Source organism: Pseudophryne corroboree, chromosome 1 (genome assembly GCF_028390025.1).
Source record: "Pseudophryne corroboree isolate aPseCor3 chromosome 1, aPseCor3.hap2, whole genome shotgun sequence".
NCBI classification, from domain to species: Eukaryota; Metazoa; Chordata; class Amphibia; order Anura; family Myobatrachidae; genus Pseudophryne; species Pseudophryne corroboree.
The window spans coordinates 1,081,383,428-1,081,403,519 of NC_086444.1; the positions used below are offsets into that span (position 1 = coordinate 1,081,383,428).

At 43.1% G+C, this 20,092-nt stretch overlaps 1 protein-coding gene across 2 annotated transcripts in view; it reads right to left on the bottom strand.

The window, feature by feature from the left end:
- The window catches only part of NSUN7 (NOP2/Sun RNA methyltransferase family member 7), a 421,001-nt gene that overhangs the window by 284,063 nt on the left and 116,846 nt on the right, over positions 1-20,092 (bottom strand). For both annotated transcript variants that reach the window (XM_063921030.1, XM_063921029.1), the window contains exons 7-11: positions 15,491-15,701; positions 13,500-13,643; positions 6,781-6,882; positions 5,075-5,192; positions 4,605-4,728 (exon numbers count right to left, since the gene is read on the bottom strand). In XM_063921030.1, coding sequence (XP_063777100.1) covers positions 4,605-4,728; positions 5,075-5,192; positions 6,781-6,882; positions 13,500-13,643; positions 15,491-15,701 — 699 coding nt within the window. The remainder of the gene's footprint in view (positions 1-4,604; positions 4,729-5,074; positions 5,193-6,780; positions 6,883-13,499; positions 13,644-15,490; positions 15,702-20,092) is intronic.

Sequence of the window (20,092 nt, forward strand, 5' to 3'; positions counted from 1 at the left end):
ATGCTTCATAGATACCTATGACTTACAGTCCACAAATTTTATGCAGTCATATATGCACATTTCTCAAGGCAGTATGCACAGTCAGTGTATTTCATTGCATTAACGAATGCACATTTAACAGAAGGTTGAATAGACAGCACAGTCAGTGCCTATATATCCTAAGCACTGCATAGTACATTGTTTTTGCAAAACTTAATTTTCTCACAATTTCTGATTGTATACTTTGCATCATTTGAAGGGTTCTGTCCACACGACTGATTGGTGGAAACCATCCATAATCCATGCCTTGTTAATTCATCAGAGGCATTTGTATAGGTTGCTATTTGTCAATATTTGCAGGATAGGTGGTCACCCACATGACTGATTGGTGGGCTGCCACCTATGAGCTGAAAGTGTGTGTACACTTCGAGCAATTATATTCCATTTTTGCAATTTGAATTATTCCACTATTTTGATGGTGTTGGCGGGGGGCTGTCCACACGACTGATTGGTGGAGCACTACCGAAAGCCCAAAAATTTCAATATACATTAGAGGCATTGTAACAGGTTACCAATTGTCAATATTTGTAGGACAGTTGGTCACCCACACGACTGATTGGTGGGTTACAACACATGTGTTGAAATTTAGTTACTCATTTTAGGTAAAACACCAAAAAAAGAGAGTACATACAAACTCCAACAAAAACAACTTTGGTTACACCTGTGATGTTTATTCATATGAATTGTGAGTGGTGGAGAATAGGCCGATCAGACCGTCTAAATTAACCCTAATTACAGATAAACTGATGGTCTCCGGATACCTATATATATATATATATATATATATATATTAGAGATGAGCAGATTCGGTTTTACTCGGATTTACTCGGTTCTAAAAACGGCATCTGATTGGCTATCCAAAACACGTGACATCCGTGAGCCAATAAGATGCCGTTTTGAGAACCGAGTAAAACCGAATCCGCTCATCTCTAATATATATATATATATATATATATATATATAAAACGTCCTTGGTATGGGCGGCACTCAGAGACTTGAAAGGCAATAGCTTTGGTGAACAAAAGCCCCGCAGGGCAAATTTATTGTGACGTTTCGGGGAACTTAGCCCCTTCCTCAGACTGAGGAACCAAGGACGTTATACATGGATGCAAATCTGAGAGGAGGGCACCGGAGCAAGCTAAGCATAAGTCCGGAGTGCCAGGGACACTTTTTGCATTGAGATATATATATATATATATATTCTAGCAATTTTGACCGGCACTCCATAAAACAGTAACAGATAGTACCTGGGTGCCCCCTCCGAACCTCTAGGGCACAATGTACAGCAACACAATTTTTGAGAGGCACTCATCGGCTTTGTAAATAATTTCCACAGCTACAACTGCATGCTTTCAACGTTTCAGGTGCACTTTATTAGTCATCCTGACGAAAGGTGCTAATAAAGTGCACCTGAAACGTTGAAAGCATGCAGTTGTAGCTGTGGAAATTATTTACAAAGCCGAGGAGTGCCTCTCAAAAATTGTGTTGCTATATATATATATATATATATATATATATATACACACATACATACACACACACACTTTTGCTATATTTTCGCTATAAACGTTTATTGATTTATGGTAAATCTTATTTGGTATTTCTAAATCAGCAGGGCTATGCCACAACATAACCTGGTATATGTATCTGTATTTCTATTTTAAAAATTATGAATGAAAAGTTAATCTTTAACTATACATTTATTTATGAATTTACAAGTGTGCCCCGGAAAAGGCATTTAGTCCCCTTTCCTTTGCATCTTACGCAAAAACCCCTCTTTGTATAGTCTATTTGGACTTATCATCTGGGAGCACCACCAACTAAGATCTAGTACAAATTCGCACATAACTATAGCCAGCATGTTGGTACACAATCATAGGTGTGCGCAGGGGGGGTGCCTGGTGCGCACAGGCACCCCCTAATGTCTGTCACCCCGATCTCACATGCCTGATGCAGCGATCGCCGAGCAGGCCGATTACTGCCCCCTCTGCGCTGCACCCTGTCAGGACTGCCTTACTGACCGGACACATGGGTTAATCAAGGGTGCCACTGCCACCGGCTTTCAAACTCCTGGCTCCACCTCCATGTACAAAAACAGCGTGATGTGACGTGACTACATCATGCTGCTCGCACGCCCACCCACCACATGCCCACCTCTCTCCTTCTATGCTATGCCAACGCCAGCCACTGATGAGGACCAGCATGCAGCCAGCGTTCCTCTTAGGAAGACAAATTCAATACTGGAAGACGTCCGGCAGCAGCATTGACACGTCACTCGTTTTTCCAGCAGCAGCAGTACTAGTCTGCGACTGTCAGAGTCAGTGAGTGACTGACTTGTAAGTAAGCTACTGCAGCTTGCAGGGTAAAGAGAGGGGGAGCCAGACCAGGCTGAGGAGGAGCAGTATAATTGCAGTGAGTGCCATCATGGGTGTTTGTTTGGTGCACACCACAACATCTGACTATGTATCTGCTTTATTAGGATTGCTACAAAGGTGGATATTTTATATGCATTGACCATCAATAGATGGTGCTAGACACGCCCAAAAGGCGATGCTAGACACACCCCTCCAACGGTGCACCCCCTAATAAAATGTGCTGCGCACGCCAGTGTTCACAATTAACTACTTAATCATCCATTTCCTGACAAATTAGGTCCAGTGCGGTTTCCAAACCCTTCTGTTTATGTTTTTAAGCCTCCAGGGTACACAGGGAAGGTTAAGGTGGCTTCTATTACATTTCCCCTGCGGCTGCTAATGTCTGCAGCCATGAGTGCCGCCATGCTGCCCGATCAGCAGCACACCAGACACTGAGGCGACCGGGAGATCTCCCTGAGAGTTACAGTTGCTGACAGCAGACATTTCTGACTGATCACATCAAGTGCCACCATGTCAGGGAAAGCCCAGCCTGGTGCGGTCACATATGAGGCAAGTGGTTAAGAGGCTTTATAAACATATGTACAGTAGTGACAAAATGTCTTCTCTCTGCTTCAGGAGTTATCTGGTTTCCTGTTCTATGAATGGTGGACATGTAGGGGGTAATTCCAAGTTGATCGCAGCAGGTAATTTTTTAGCAGTTGGGCAAAACCATGTGCACTGCAGGGGGGCAGATTTAACATGTGCAGAGAGAGTTAGATTTGGGTGTGGTGTGTTCAATCTGCAATCTAATTTGCAGTGTAACAATAAAGCAACCAGTATTTACCCTACACAGAAATACTATAACCCACCCAAATCTAACTCTTTCTGCAAATGTTATATCTGCCCCCCCCCCTGCAGTGCACATGGTTTTGCCCAACTGCTAAAAAATTTCCTGCTGCGATCAACTTGGAATTACCCCCGTAGTCTACAATTCTGAAAGACTATTGTCTATCTCAGGTCCTGATTCAGAGATGAACGCAATATCAATGTTGCACACAGTGGAATGAGTATTTGCCCCTCTCATGCATTTAAGCCACACTGCGCATATACCGCAGTGGTCGTATGTCAGTAGTCACAGTGTGGATTTATTTGTGATTGACTGTCATAGAGTGTTTATAGGAGATAATTGGGAGCGGCTACTTACCGAAGGTGTGTCGTGATCGTGTTGGAGCTGTGTCTCAGCTTGTAATTGTGATTCTATATGCAGTAAACATGGCTACTGTGTCTTACTTCCACTGGCCATGCTGAGTGGCCATACTGTTACTCAGAAGGTAGTGGGTCCAATGTCAGCGTCGCCTTCAGTGGATGGCTAAATACAAATACTGACGGCTGCAACATTTGTGTACTGAATCGCAGCTGCAAAGGCATTTGTCTACATCTTTGAATCAGGCCCTTAGTCCTATCACTGCAGCCCCTCCGATGTTCCTGCTAGAGAACCTGGATTTTTAACTAGATCTTTATATGCAGTAATCCACTATCAGAACTCTATCAATAACTGTAGCAGTATACACTCTAACAGGACAAATAACTGTAGCAGTAGACACTCTAACAGAACAATTGCTGACAAAGCCATTGACTACAACATCGTTTGTTGTAAACATACTTATTTTTTTCCCCCTACAGCTGTGTCCTCATACATTTTGCAGCAGTTGTGTCAGGTCACGTATGACTCGGCTAGAGCTGGGTGTCTTTTTTGCATCACACACAGATATACAAGTGTTACATATCAAATTAATCAGCACAGTCTCCTGGTGTGTCATAGTCACATCATATTGCGACTAAAACAAATTTGGGCAGATGTATTAACCTGGAAAAGGCATAAGGAAGTGATAAACCAGTGACAAGTGTAAGGTGATAAACGCACCAGCCAGTCAGCGCCTAACTGTCAATTTGCATATTGGAGCTGATTGGCTAGTGCGTTTATCATCTTGCACTTACCACTGGTTTATCATTTCCTTATGCCTTCTCCAGGTTAATACATCTGCTCCATTGTCGGGTAAAAAGACACCTGGAGCCAGCAGAGTAGAACAGGACCTGCTAGCCCACTAGCCCCAAGTGTCTTGCATCACATGGCATATTTAGGCTACTTTTAAGAGGACACATCTGTATAATACATATTAACAACCAATATTTATAATATCCTTGACTTACCTCTCTTGTCAGGACAGCAAAAAAACAACCATTGCAAGTCTCTGATGGTTCCATTTTAAAGAACTTATTAGAGGTGGACATGACTTCTGCTGATGAGCACAGAGGAATAACAGGAGGGCTGAGCCTGCAATGCATTAGAGAGACAAGCTGAACTGTGTCCTTAAGCAATCATGTCACATGACTAAAGGTCAACATCGATGGTACCATCTATTGATAACCTCAATGTTGTAAAACCATCTGTATACAAACTATCGATAGTTTTACCCCTGCATTAGACACTGAGCCTAGATTCCCGGTAAACACACAATTCTGAACATCACAAAGGTTTTAGTAAGTAACAATACATCTGTTTTTAGTGAATAATTTCACATTTTGACCAGGTTTAATATATAGAAAATAGTAATTTGGCATAAGGAGATGTATACGGTAAATTATAATATTAGTAGGTGCTACCTATATACAGGGCTCACCTATATGGCTGCTCTTTGACTCCTTCCATTTTGGGCTGAAGAGCTTCCTCTATCACATGTTCGTTTTCCTCAGGATAAATGGAGCACGTGCAGTACACAATGCCCAGGACCTTGCCAACTGGAAGGAAAAGAAAGCAGCAAAGAGTATCACTATACTGCACCCTGAAAGACATAAGATTGCCCAATGCACCAATAGTTATGGTACATAAATACTTGGGCCTGATCAGTGTGAGACTGGGGCATGAAGGCCCCCCTTGGGAATGTAGTGGTAGGGGCCCATGCTTAAAGGGTGTGGCTAGCCACAACATAGTGACTCTGATATCCACTAGAGAGGACATAGCCTGCAAAGAGCAGGGCCCCTTTATAATAGAGTGGCTAGGGGTATGTCAGAAACGTCCACTTTGATTGGCAGGAGTGCTACTCTTGTTATAGTTTCCATGGAAATAATCCAAGCACCCAAGTTCATCCACTAAGTTACTAAGCTTCTAGTAGAGCAACAATGTATGATTTGAGTGCATGGTCCAGAACCTGACCCTCTAGAAGAGGTAATTGGGCCCACAGAAAGTGGGGTCCACTAGGGATTTCCCCTGTGCACCTGTGGGTCAGTCTGACCCTTGGCCTGATTCAAAGTTGCACACCACTTTGCTCTGTGAACAGATCTTGCGATTTTTAGCAACTGTGCATGTGTCTGAGCCTGCATACACAACTGCTGGCGCTTCAGAGTCTCGGTCTGCATCTCTACGACTCTCGGTCTGCATCTCTACGACTCTCGCTCTGCATCTCTGTTTGCCACTTAGTGGGTGTAACTGGGCGGCACAGAGTATTTGCAGATAGTATAAGTGTACTGTGGGCTATTCAGAGCTGTGCGCATGCAGATATATGTCTGTGTCAGATGCTTTCTTGCACCAGGGATAGGGCTGATGCAAATGCATGCTAATGATAGCTAGAGGTGGTGGGGCGATGCAGTCACATATATGGGGCAGGTTCTGAATACTGGTGGATATTTGCACTTATTTCCAAGCAAGGAAGTCAGCTGCAGATGCGCCCGCATTGCATGCGAGTCTGAAACAGGCCCTAAATGGGTGACACAATGTCACATATCCAATGCTTTTAATATCCCCTCAGTACATGGGCAGTTTAAGAAAGGAGGGGGCCAGTGTGCAGTCTCTGTATGGGGCCTTTTGCTGGTGCAATTACTGAGCATACTCTTGCACTGTGACAGAATCTTCAGATCATGTTCAGGTCCCCGGGAACACGGCACCTGCCCCAAGTTCCCGGTGATTTTTCAACTGCACATGTCCAACTCTTGGGAAAAATAGTGGCCAAGCCAATTTCCTGGTACTTGTAGTTCACCAACGCTGGAGCTGTAAAATGTATGAGTGCAAGGTGGGCACTGTGAGCCTTCCCTGACCCAGGGGCCCATGTACTCCGCACACCCTGCACCCATTATATATAATGCTGCAGCACCTCCACATAGATGGTCAGGCGGTAATAGGACAGAGAAGCAGCCTCTATGTTAGTGCTGTGATGAGAGTGTGACGATGTTACAAGAAGCTGCAATGCCATGGGAAGGGAAGGGGCACCTAAAGGTGGTGGGTGGGGCACCCAAAGTACTTGCACTGGTCTTGGCAATACAATATCTTGTAGTAAGACACATTTTTGTAAGTAATTCAAACAAACCGTAATAAAGAATGTTAATTACTTACACTTCTTTGCATGGTTTATCTCTGAAAGTTGTTGCTTGGCCAAATCATTGAGTCTATCAGCTGACACAGATCCTTGAGACAGATCCTGAAGCAATGCAGTATCTACACAAAAAATGGTACAGACTGATTTATTCAATTGAATATGAGAATCACATACACAGCAAAGCTTCATTTACAGTACATCCATAGGCTGTGGGTTCTCATGCGCAGGGCCCTCTTGGTTCTCACACTGCACTATTCCTGTCTCCACTGCACCCGGCCTTACAATCAGGGACCATGATCCTCTCTGCCTGACTTTCCCAGGCGCATCACTAATTGCTCCTATTATAACGATCTCATTCTGTTTTATTATATCACTCATTTTGCCCCTGTAAAGTCTTTTTGATCCCTGTTTATAGTGTAAAGTTTGTTATTAATTATGTTCTCTTTGTACTGTGCTACAGATACTTTGTGGCAGCCTAAAAATAAAACATACAGATGGAGTCATGCTAGTCATGGCCCAGTCTGTGACTAGGGCGCGCCAATCGCCTAGAGCGTCACCTTCCGCCCGGGCACGCACCCACGACGGAGACGCGCCCCATGCACTTGAATGGAGAGCATCTACATCAGCGTGCCCGGACAGATAGGCTCTGAATGGGAGTGTCTCCCGGTGTTACTAGGCGGACGGATCATCTAATCACACCAGGAGTGCTCATTTGCGATGGAGCCGCCTCAGATGAGCGCGGCTCCATCTGTAAATCCCTTGTTCAAGGAAGATAGTGGTTATGTGACCGATGCCGGAATCCCGACACCACTCAGGAGGCCGGCGCTGTAACACCGACTGCAGGAATGACTGAGGTGAGTATTAGGGTTAGGGCCCGGGGGGGGGGGGTTGTTACGGTTAGGCACGAAGGGGTGGTTAGCCTAAGATGCCACCCCCCCCCCACCCCCCCTGATTGGCCCCAGCTACTCCCCCCACCCTCCAAGGGTTAGGGTAGGGGGCAGGTAAGTATTTTACCACTGCCCATGTCGGGATCCTCATTGTCGGGGTGCCGCTGTCGGTCACGTGACTGCCGGCATCCCGACCATCAGTATTTCATACCGAATCCATTTCAACTAAATTATTAAAGGGGAAACAGCTGTTTTCCTGTAAGCAGTGTTCCTGGCATCACTGGTCACAAGCACATCTCTCAGGCTGGTTACCCATCTCCTCTTGATTTCATACTTGCGCCTGTGTCATATTGGCACTGCAGTGAGTTTTTTTAATTTTTTTATTTAACACAGCCTGTTCCATTTCAGTGCTGTCAAGGCTGACACTGCACCTAAAATAGTCCACAGATCACAAAGGAAGGACATTGGGTACATAGCCACTAGATAGTACAAGCCTTTTATGCAGCATTTTGCTGTATTTTTTATTTCTTTGGCACATTCAGCCATACAACATATGTTCCTAGAGGTCGTATGAAGGCGGTACTGCTTTGGCATGGGTAAGCTTGACAACGCCACGTGCTATGTAGTCTTTATGATTTGGAAACATGGCAAAGTGCTTCTGATAAATCTCTCATATGAATGTTTAGGCTCTGCACTGAGCAATCTGTGCTGATCTTTTAGTATCCATTACGGCAGAGTTTCCCACACTCCACCATTAAAGTCCAGATTTTTAGGATATCCTTGCTTGAGCACAGGTGACTTAATTAGTATCTTAGTCAATTTGATTTACACATCTGGACTCAAGCACCGGTGCACACAGGGGGTGTCTCCAAGCACCTGGAAACCCCCCCTGATGAGACAATTTTTTTATTTTTGAGACTGAGACTGCAGTGTCTCCATCTCAGTAAAACCCGCAATCGTGACGGCGGACCTAGTGCAGTAGCAGAGAGCTCTAGCTCTGCATAGAGAATGTCTGGGGAGAGCTGCTGTCTTTGCATGCTGAGCCACAGCACCTCCCTCTGTCCTCACACAGTGCCGCCGGCTTGCTCCCGCCTCCCAGACACTGGTGGTATGTATAACATATACACTTTGCACAGGGGTTATTTGGTGTTGATGGTATGGATCTTGATGGTCTTTCTGAGCTGGGCATGTTGGGCTCTTAGTCTTTTTGGATATCTCAAGAGGTGACAATGCCTATAATGGTGCCATTCTCTTTTTTGATAATCTATCTATGGAGTTTGGCCTTCTTTGCACATGACACTTTTCTGATCAGCACTGCAGATTGCGCAGTGCGCTGGCATTATGACACCTTAAATCCCCTGACGAAGGCAAACGAAACAGATGTCGGGATGTTAAGTATCTGATGTTTTCATTCATGATGCTTTACCCATATATGTGTTTGATGCTTGCAATTCAAGTATGCACCTCACGGGAATAAGTAAAATCAGTATTCAGACAGAAAGTAGTGTGCTGGTTTACCTGAGCTGGAGCTCAGTGGTTTCTCTGGTTTGGACATTGGAGTTATATATACTGTATGTATGTATGTATGTATGTATGTCTGTATGTATGTATGTATGTATGTATGTATATATATATATATATATATATATACACGCACAAACCATGGAGGAAACCCCCCTGACTAAATCCAGTGTTTGCCACTGTCAAGCATGGATATCCTTAAAACCTAGACCGTAATGGCAGAGTTTGGGAAACTATGCATTAGAGATTTGCAAGGTGGAGGTAAAGGCCACATAGAAACAAACTGAGCTAATTAAAGGGGGGTATACACGTGGAAATGTGTGCTGAGCGTTCTATCACAGAACGCTCAGCACACAGCGCGATGTGTGCTGAGCGAGGGGGGGGGGGGGGCACTCTCTTCACCCAGCGGTGAAGTGAGTGATCTAGCTAGATTTGGCATTCATCGCTGTTGCCGGCGCCCTAAACACGAAGTGATGTGTGCTTAATTTCTAAGCAATCTAGTCAGTAAAAATCGCTACGTGTGTACCCATCTTAAAGCTCCAGACCAATCTGTCACCATAACTCAGAGTAGAAGAAATCTTAGACTGTCTACTTCCATTGTCTTGAAGCTTGATCTAATGATAGATAGGATACACAGACTGCCCACATCAGCCTCCATGGACATAATCTTCATGTTTCACCAAGATCCTACAGCTAGAGTAGAATCTATGACTGTGGCCTACAACTGATTGCAGATCTGTCTAATGTAGGGGTGGGCAAAATACGGCCCGCAAACCGATCCTACCCGGCCCACTGCTTCCCACCAGCACTCAATGGCAAGCAGCCCGACCGACTGAGCTGCTTGTCATTGCTCTGCAGTACCTCCAAGCTGCCAGCGCTTGTCTCCCCTGCTGCTGCTGCTGCACGGCACCTGCCACACTGTCATCTTCTTGCCTTGTAGCCTCCACCTCCCGCCTCCAGAGTCCCCAGTGACAACAGCAGTGTTCAGCTGAAAAGGGGGCGGAGCTATGCAGCGATGAGGGGGTGGGGCTAGTGGCTACACGGGACTCCAGGGGGGCGAAGCTACACGGGACAAGAGCCACTGCTACAGATCCATCCTTCCTGCCACTGCCAGCCAGCCAGATCAGTATGTTAATGGAAAATGTGAGTGAAAGAAAGTGTGTGTGTATATATATGTGAGTGTATATGTGAGAATGTGTGTGTGTGTATATGTTTGTTTGTGCAGGCAGTGGCGTCACACTGTTTTTAGGTTAGGGGGGAGATCTTTAACTCTTGCTGTACCACCCCCAACCCCCCCCCCCCCCCCCTGTGTTCTTTCACTGAGACACCCTCCCCCCCGTGTTCTGTCACTGAGTCACCCCCACGTGTTCTGTCACCGTGTCACCCCCGTGTTCTGTCATTAAGTCACCCCCCGTGTTCTGTCACCGTGTCACACCCCCATGTTCTGTCACCGTGTCACACCCCCATGTTCTGTCACTGTGTCACCCCCACCGTGTTCTGTCACTGTGTCACACCTTTTCCCAGGGGCGATAAGACACTGGATATCTTGCTTGCTGTGCAATGATTATCCCAAATAAAATGTTAATGTGTAAAAGGGGACTCTACCTGCTGTAATGTGTTAAAGGGGGCTCTACCTTCGGTACTGTGTAAAAAAGGGTACTCTATCTTCCATACTGTGTAAAAGGGAGCTCTGCCTGCCGTAATGTGTTAAAGGGAGCTCTACCTGCCGTAATGTGTGAAAGGGGGCTCTACCTGCAGTAATGTGTAAAAGGGCGCTCTACCTGCTGTAATGTGTAACAGAGAGCTGTACCTGCCGTAATGTGTAAAAGGGGACTCTACTTGGTGTAATGTGAGACAGGGGCTCTACCTGGCGTAATGTGTGTAAGTGGCGCTACTGTGTGGTGTAATTTGAATAATGGAGACTATTGTGCAGCCTAATATGAATCTGTATTATTTTTGGCCACACCCCTTCCCCATGAAGCCACGTCCCTATATTTTTGGCACGTGGGGGAGTTGCTATTTTGTGTGCGGCCCTCGAATACTGACAGGAAAGTGTTAAGTGGCAACTCAGCTGAAATAATTACCCACCCCTGGTCTAATGCAATGATCTGCAGATACCCCATATACAGCTGTTGGTTCTAGTGATGACTTTCCAGAACTTGAGATTTGGAAAGCCCATTCTTGTATTCTATCTATGTGAGTGATAAAAGGGGCTCTGAGATCAATATCACAGTTACAGCTAATGCCCTTAAATACTGTTTGCTTTTAACATATATTGGTACAATCTCCTTTCATCTGCTTTACTATACACTCAAACTGAGCTATTACTGTATCTTCCATTGCCAACACTATTCTTTTCAAGTATCATATTAATACTAGTAATTATGAAATCATTCTATCTTCACATATATTTAAAACCAACCATCTCATCCTGCTTATAACCCAACCCACTATGTACTTTACCACATAAGCTATGAGCAACTTCTTCACTTTATATCTCTCCAAGATCGGATAAATCCCCCCACCCCCCAGTCCTTAGCTCTTCCATGTTGCCGCATTGTTAATGTTGGTCATACACCAGAACTATATTGTTCATTCAATACAAATGGCCATACACTGTCATTCCAATTAGATAAAGAAATAAAACATGTTACCTGAGGTAACCCATGACAAGTGCTATATAAGCAAAGGGCCAATACTAAAGATAGGCAAGTAGCTTCGGTCAATCCTGGCTGGAACTACAGTACGTTGTCTATTTCAATGTGTAAATGATGTCTGGTTGGTCTTTATTTTTTTCTATTTTTTTAATTTAATTTTCCACAAGCACTATACACTGGAGACAAACTGGACTATTTCAGGACAACGGGACAGGAAACTACAGAATAACACAAGGCCAATAGTATACTAATGCTAGTTTTTTCTATAATATTTTTCCCCTAAATCTATGTTAGTGCTTTTTTTCATATTGTTCCTTTGTAAACTATAGGTTCCAGCTAGCCGTGGTGCCAAGGCAAGCTGACACTTGTTGTTCTCCAAGTGCCAGCCAGCCCCAGCAGACATTGGCAACCAGGCCATGCTTGGACTTGTAGTTCACCAATAACAACTCTTATAATATTATTATTATTATTAACAACACTTTTTTTTACCTCCATACCCAAAACCCAGGGACAGAAGAGGGCCCCACATGCATTTTTGCATGTGGGAAAGCCAGCCCTGGGGAAAACTGACCTGGGACTATTTTGGAAATATGATTGAAGGACCCTATCACAATGTGTACCCCACTGTGGTTAAACAGGGATTGCAAAGCTCAGTTATAGTTACACAGATATCAGTGGGGGCTCCATGTCAGTTTCCCCCCTGATTTTGGGGTAACCAGTGCTGGTTAAAAGTGGGGGGTCTCACAAGTTTATCTTATTTAGTTATTATGTTAACACATACAGAAGTAAGCAGACAGTGTCCCCTTACTTCTGTGATCTGACAAAGTCGTGCAGCTTGAGAGAAGTTAGCTGGTCTGGTGTAAAAATTAATTAGATGTATTGAGTTAAAGTGGGTACACTCTATACGATATATTGGGCGATCTTGAGATCCGCGGTGGATCACAGCTACCATCATATAGCGTGTACCCCCAAATACACCCAATTTGAATTGGGTGGTTGTATTGTCCCATCTGATGAGCTGCACATCCGATGGGATGATGCCACGGATAACGTAGTGTTGTTACATTCAGTGTGTAAAGATATATCGCATCATTGTACAGCAGATCGTGTAGCGTATATGGCACATATATGGCACATCGCAACGCCACATCAATGAGTTGGCACATCATTCAGGTGTGTACTACAAGATGGACCATTAGTTAGTTGAATGAAAGTTGGTCTGATAATGCATAGGAGCAAACAACAAGCAGCCATTTGCTCTAAAACACTGGAATATGGACGAAAATAATCGTTCAGGCAAGTTGGTTAAATCAAACGAATTTAACCAAATCGTCTGAACAAGTTTTTCAACGGTTTTCCAGAATTTGGGACCAAACAGCCAATTGTTCTTTTCTCCCATAAAGTATATTGTCAGATTTTCATTCCAACCAGATACTAGTTGTCTGGTTGGAAAGATTATCTGATGTGTGGCCAGCTTAATCACTACAGCCTTGCCTTTGGTAAGTGAAGCATTCTTGATCATAGCCTGACAAAGGAATGATCAGAATTAATTTTTAGTACCGAAGATAGAGCCACCGGTGGGGAAACAGGGGGTCGCTTACATATTTATAAAGTTCAAGAAAACATAGACTGAAAGTATTAAAATACATGTTTATCTAATGACAAAATTACCTCCATGTTCGTTTAACACAAACTCCACTGGATCACTAAGGCCTGACCCAGAACACTGCGGCAGCAGCAGGATGACTTTTGCTTTCTGTAACCTAGGATCCGATGGGTCGATGTCCGTGAAATTCTCTTTTAGCATCTTAATATCTGAAAAAAAAACCTCTGCGATTAGCGATTATTTCATGTTATAATAAAAACATAGCCAGTACCACCAGTGCCTCTATATATTTTTATAAGGTTCTTTCAAGGCTCAGGGCTCTTACAGGTTAGGAAACTTAATCATAACGCTGTATTATTGGAGCGTCAAATCTTTTACACTTTGTATTAGATTTCACACTTTACATTTACAGTATTTGTGGCTTCTGTTATACAACATCAGTATACAATACCAAATGTATTTTAGTATAAAAGACGTCACTCATTTGACCAGTATCGGTACCAATGACAGTTTTAGCTCTGAACTATGCACGGTCCCTAAAGAAGTAAGTCATGACTTCTACTGTTGCTGCATCAGACTCCTAGGAATGACTTCCGGTGGCTGCATGCAGGGCTGTTTTCATAAAGGGCCATTTGCCCTAGCATGACCTTGACAGGCAGGCCGCTATTACATTTTCTAATATTGGATACTAAATGCTCATATAAAAGCTTGTCTCAGGCATTTGGGTTATGAGAACGAAAATAAACCCTGTGCCTCTTGGACAAACCATAAAAGGCGTAATAAAAGAAAACACTAAACACAACTATTGTTTAACAGACTTAGGGGCCTAATTACCAAACTTTGAGAGCTATCGCCTGAAAATACCAGTTTAAGGGGAATATCCACAAATTTATACCTGTAGTATCCGCTGAATTTATCTAGGGGGGTCCACCGGAGATATCGGTCCCCAGTTTTTGCTCACAAAAGCAGCTCCATAGGTTTATATGGGGACTACTTTTTTCAAGAATTTGCTAAGCTCCGGAATGTGATGCACTCCGAGCTTGACCCTGTGGCTAACGCCTTCTCCAGCCTATGGGCTGCAGATCTCAAGAGCACTTGGCTGCACATGCAGTAGTGCTGTAAGCAGTGTAGGACTGGGGCATGAAGGGCCCACCAGGGGAATGCAGTTATAGGGGTCCATACTTAAGGGTGTGGCCATCCTACAAAGGGGGTGTGGCCAGCCTCTACAGAGGCTTGAAATACACAATAGTTTAGTGCAGTGTAATGCAACATATCTACCATGTATAATACAAGTGCACAGTCTGGAACCTGATCCCTAGAGGAAGGAGTGGGCCCTCAGGCAGTGGGGCCTACTGGTGGTTTCCCTGATATCCCTGTGGGCCATTCCGACCCTGGCTGTAAGGAGAACTGGAGTGATCACATTAGCAATCACTTCTTACACACTGCTGTTGCTAGCTCATTTCAGAGTCCCTGTCTCTGAGAGTAATCACTCATTTTTAATTGTTGTGAACAGCGGCAATAAGAAATTATAATTATTGAGTCCAACCTGATAATAAATGTTACATTTATTATTAGCCTAAATGCTACATCAGAACATAATACTACACAAAGTACCAAGAGAGTCCTATTTATACAGTATAATTTGCCCCAGTGGTAAAGAAACTTTTTAAAAACCTTGGTAAACTTGATACCTTGGGGTACATTTATGAGCTGCCCCTCTTGCTTTGACAACAAATGTACCATAGTTGTTTTTTTTAACTATGTGAGATCTGCTGGGTTAGACATTTAAAGTCTAATTATCTTTCCATGAAGAGCCAGCAAAGAAATTAATAACAATGATTTGCTAATTATCGTACTGTCAAATGATGTGTATAAATTGAAAACAAAAAAATTGCATCAAGTTCCCTTAATCATAAAACATGAACATGAATAATCATACATTTACTTCTGGGTGTCTCATTTCCAGAAATGATACATAAATATATGTATGGGGAATCCTGTGTGAAATAGAAAATGACACCGTATTGCATTACTATCTGTGAAGCTGCAAACGTACTTTGACATTCCAGGTTGGTAAAGAGCTCCAGTAGTTCTTCTCTTCTTGATTCAGACTTAACGCCACATATGTATATGTTGCATGCCAACTGGCTGGTCAGTACAGACATGTGGGCAAGAGTAAAGCCTGGGCAAGGGTTAGCCACAATGATGTCATCATTCACGCTGAGCAAGGGTTTTACCAAATGGACCGCCAGGTTATGTGACTTTTCCTGGGAATGTGAACAGAAGACAGATCAGAGGATATACTCACTATCCACCATAGGTAAGAACTAGATCACTGATGATGGAAGTATACTGAATAATTAGTAGTATATAATTATGTTATAACTTTGATCAAGGTTGTAAATTTAGTAAAGGGCATTTTAGAACATGGAGAGGATGATCATTCATTATTATTTGAGACCGTGTGAGAGTCTGACTACTATCTATCTTAGATCTGGAGGAGGCTGTTGGACAGACAGTGACAGAGAGGTCTCACAACCAGTGAGATAAAAAGCTTGGTAGGGGGTAATGATCTATTAATAATACACCGATAGCATTTACTGATGCGTATACATTCCATGTGAATAAAGATATGTCCTCATACATCTTTGCTGCAGTCGCGCCAAACAGACCCTCTTGGCATGCCAGGTTGCAGGAGAATCTTCTAGCGCCAGGCATTTTTTTGCCAAAAAATGCATCTTAGTTCTAGCACAATATGACTAGAAAGCACGAGGAGAGGAGACTATGCTGATTAATTTAATATAACACTATGTGCGACTGAGTCTATGAATCTGTACCCAAAGTGCCATACTATCAACAACTCTTAAACCACTAAACTGACGATTTTTCCCTTCAAAACCGTTCATAACATTGTTTAAAAAAAAATGTTTTATTCAATGTAGTTTAAAAAGTATTTTTTTTAATATTTAAATATTATATTATGCACATCTGCAGACCGGAACTCCCCGTCAAAAACTGGGGGACACTGTGGGGCAGCACAGTCGAATGTGATCTGACCATGCCAGTTAACCTACCCCACATTAGTACAGTTGAAAATGGCTTCCACTCTGCATACATATGACTCGGTAGTAACTCCAGAGATTTGGAAGCCTCCTGGATGCTGCAGGGGAGTAGGCAAGTATGCTCAATCTCCCCCCCCCCCCCTAATTTTTATTCTTCCCCATCCCAAGACTATCTCCCTGCCTCTTCTACTCCCTACCCACTGTCTCTCTCTCCCACCCCCTCACTCTCTCCTGGGCATCCCTGACACAGGTGGGAGGGGTCAGTGGTCATATCGACTGCCATTACAATCAAAGTGATTTACATCATTTTTTTTTTCAGCAGTCAATTTTATTATAGAAATAAAAGGTGATGTGAAAAAGGACTGAAACGCATAATCAGCATAGAGCCCAATCAGACAAATAGTGATTCAAGAAATACCGTATAGTGAAACCCATGCGGTCAAAATGTGAGTCATTTGTAAATAAAGATACCACTCGCAATTAGGGATATGTACTTCAATAAATTATTGAACTAAAGTAACTTTTCCACACATGACACACAATAAACAAACACCTTTTAATTATCCACCAAAGAATTTCCAGTTGTGTAAGTCCGAGGAGAATATATAAGGAAGTTAAATAACTATTGGCAGAACAATATCACTGTGTAACATTCCTAAATGATATCTCTACTGAGTATAAATAAAAATAAATAAATAAACATCCATCTATCTATCTATCTATCTATCTATCTATCTATCTATCTATCTATCTATCTATCTATCTATCTATCTATCTATCGCCCTCATTCCGAGTTGTTCGCTCGCAAGCTGCTTTTAGCAGCTTTGCACACGCTAAGCCGCCGCCTACTGGGAGTGAATCTTAGCTTAGCAAAATTGCGAACGAAAGATTCGCAATATTGCGAAAAGACTTCTCTGTGCAGTTTCTGAGTAGCTCGAGACTTACTCTTCCAGTGCGATCAGTTCAGTGCTTGTCGTTCCTGGTTTGACGTCACAAACACAGCCAGCGTTCGCCCAGACACTCCTCCGTTTCTCCAGCCACTCCCGCGTTTTTCCCAGAAACGGTAGCGTTTTTTCAAACACTCCCATAAAACGGCCTGTTTCCGCCCAGAAACACCCACTTCCTGTCACTCACATTAAGATCACCAGAACGAAGAAAAAACCTCGTAAAGGCGTGAGTAAAATACCTAAATGCATAGCAAATTTACTTGGCGCTGTCGCAGTGCGAACATTGCGCATGCGCATTTAGCGTAAAATCGCTGCGATGCGAAGAAAATTACCGAGCGAACAACTCGGAATGACCACCAATGTTTATATTTTCGACATTCAGTTTATTAGACAGTTAGATAACTTTTAACTTGGTAGTGTAAAACATGCAACAAGTAGATAGCAGACTTGACTCACCCTGCTAGTCTCAGACCTCTTAATGTGTCCATAGACAATACATATCCCCTGTGATTTATGTCTTTACAGTGGTTTCCATGGCGATGTACAGTATTGTACGCCTACACTATCTCTGCTCATGCAGCACTGGAAGTAAAAATGCTGAGAGAAAGGCTCTATATTTTATGTTGGCATTGTCCTTCTAGGGATTAAAAGATCAAGCTCCCATACTGGGCAGATTCTGTTTCCAGTGATAAACAGCCTGACATAAACATGTTGCCACGCAACCCTCTCACTGATGCAATGATATTGTTCCTCGGCGCTCACAATCCCTCCAAGTCTGGAGAGAATGGACAAATGGAGATATAAATCACACTGTCCGCGTCTCAGGATCTTTGCAGCTTTTATGTGCGGTTTCCAAGACCCAAGAATAAAAATGTCTCCAAGGCAAATATGGCTCTCTGGCATCAGAGGGTATGACGCAAGACCATTTAGCTTGTTTAATCAATTTTTTTATTTTACTAATTTGTTCTAGATGCAGTGAATGCCTGTGTCACTTTAATATAGCTACCAATGTTCCTTCATTCTACAATTTATCAGTAAGCAAGCAAGCATATAACAGGTCTGTTCTTTCTGCACTCACCCCTAACATTACATGTTCTAAGTATTTTGTGATATAACAATGTTAAATCAGCAAAACACATGGAAATAATGCTTGTGACACATATTCCGCCACTGACACACAGATATGGGAATAACTGCTCCAGAAATTCCTAAGTAACGGACTGTAACCAAATGTTCTAAATATAAAGAGCAAAAGCCCCTTAAGGTGCCCAAAGATGCTGCAATATGTTGCCCAATATGCCGTTACCCATGGCCTCTGTTAAATCTGTCTGGATGATGACTGCACCTGACCGCAATGTGGTCATCCCCAAACCATGGTGTGTACTTTATCCACAAAGAGCATGTGGTGTATGAGAGATCTGGTGTCTGGGTGATTGGGTCGGAGTGCCCTATGTCTGGGCACCTTTAGTAGCATCAGGCTTCTACAAACAACCTACACGTCTGTTCAGCCACTGAAGCATAATATGCCCCATAAGTATCACTCAGTGAAGTCATAGAATGCTTTCTCAGTATTGGGTCATCTCAAAAAATATCTCCCCCCACTCTTAGTAGGTGGCTGCTAAGTAGGAAGGGTGCAATAGATCAATGATCTGTCTGTCAGTGTCCCATTCTGTATGGACATTACTTTCAAAGGCACTAGTAGATTACAAAGCACTGGGAATCTTTTCTTAGACAAAGTTTGTGATCAGTATCTTTTTGCCGGTCACGCCAAAGAGTTGGGTCTTGTGCAATGGATTGAGCAGCTTGTCCCTCCTGCAGACCGTGGTGCAAGAGACCGTCAATACTGCTAGTACAGCATGTAGGCCATTATCATTGGTTTGGCTGCCAGTGTCATTCACTCAGGGGCCTTTTTATTATTAAACATTTGCGAATCTCTCAAACGTATTATGGATGCATCGCAAAACATGCCTCTGATACCTACTGTGGTCCCTCCATTTTTGTCCACATATGCAACCCTCATAGGTTTCTATGGCGGCTGCAGTGCTGCTGGATTTGCATTCCGGAGCTTGGCCCCAATAGGATAACACCATCTCCAGATGGCGTTATCCCATAGTAGACTATTGGTTATTAAATTGCACATTATTCTGGTTGACGGCTACACATGTGCATTGACGGCTATGGACCTGGATCAGGAAGCAGTGTGATATCGATGGCTCTTATCGGAGGCCGTCTTTTGACAAGAGGATTTTAGTAAATTTTTACATTGCAAAATGTGGATTGTGATAAGTATGCCCCTCAAATCTGCTCCTCATAGGAGCTTTCACTTGATGGCCCCAGCAAATCATTCAAGGAGGAATTACAGACACTGCCTTATTAGAAATTGTGTTTATGTATTTTATAAACAATCTCTCCTCTTTACTAGAAGAAAATACATTGTGCTGTTCATTTCCTTTACTTTTTTCTTCAACCTGCTATTAATGATCTACAATTTGCTTATTCAAAAAATCCTAAACACAGCAATTATTTAGTAATGACACTCTATTTATCAGTCAAATTATCCTGATATAGCCAATAATTATTCTAGAGATCTGAACCTATATTGGATATTATAACAGTAAGAGCTAGAGCCCATAGTAATTATAGTACAAA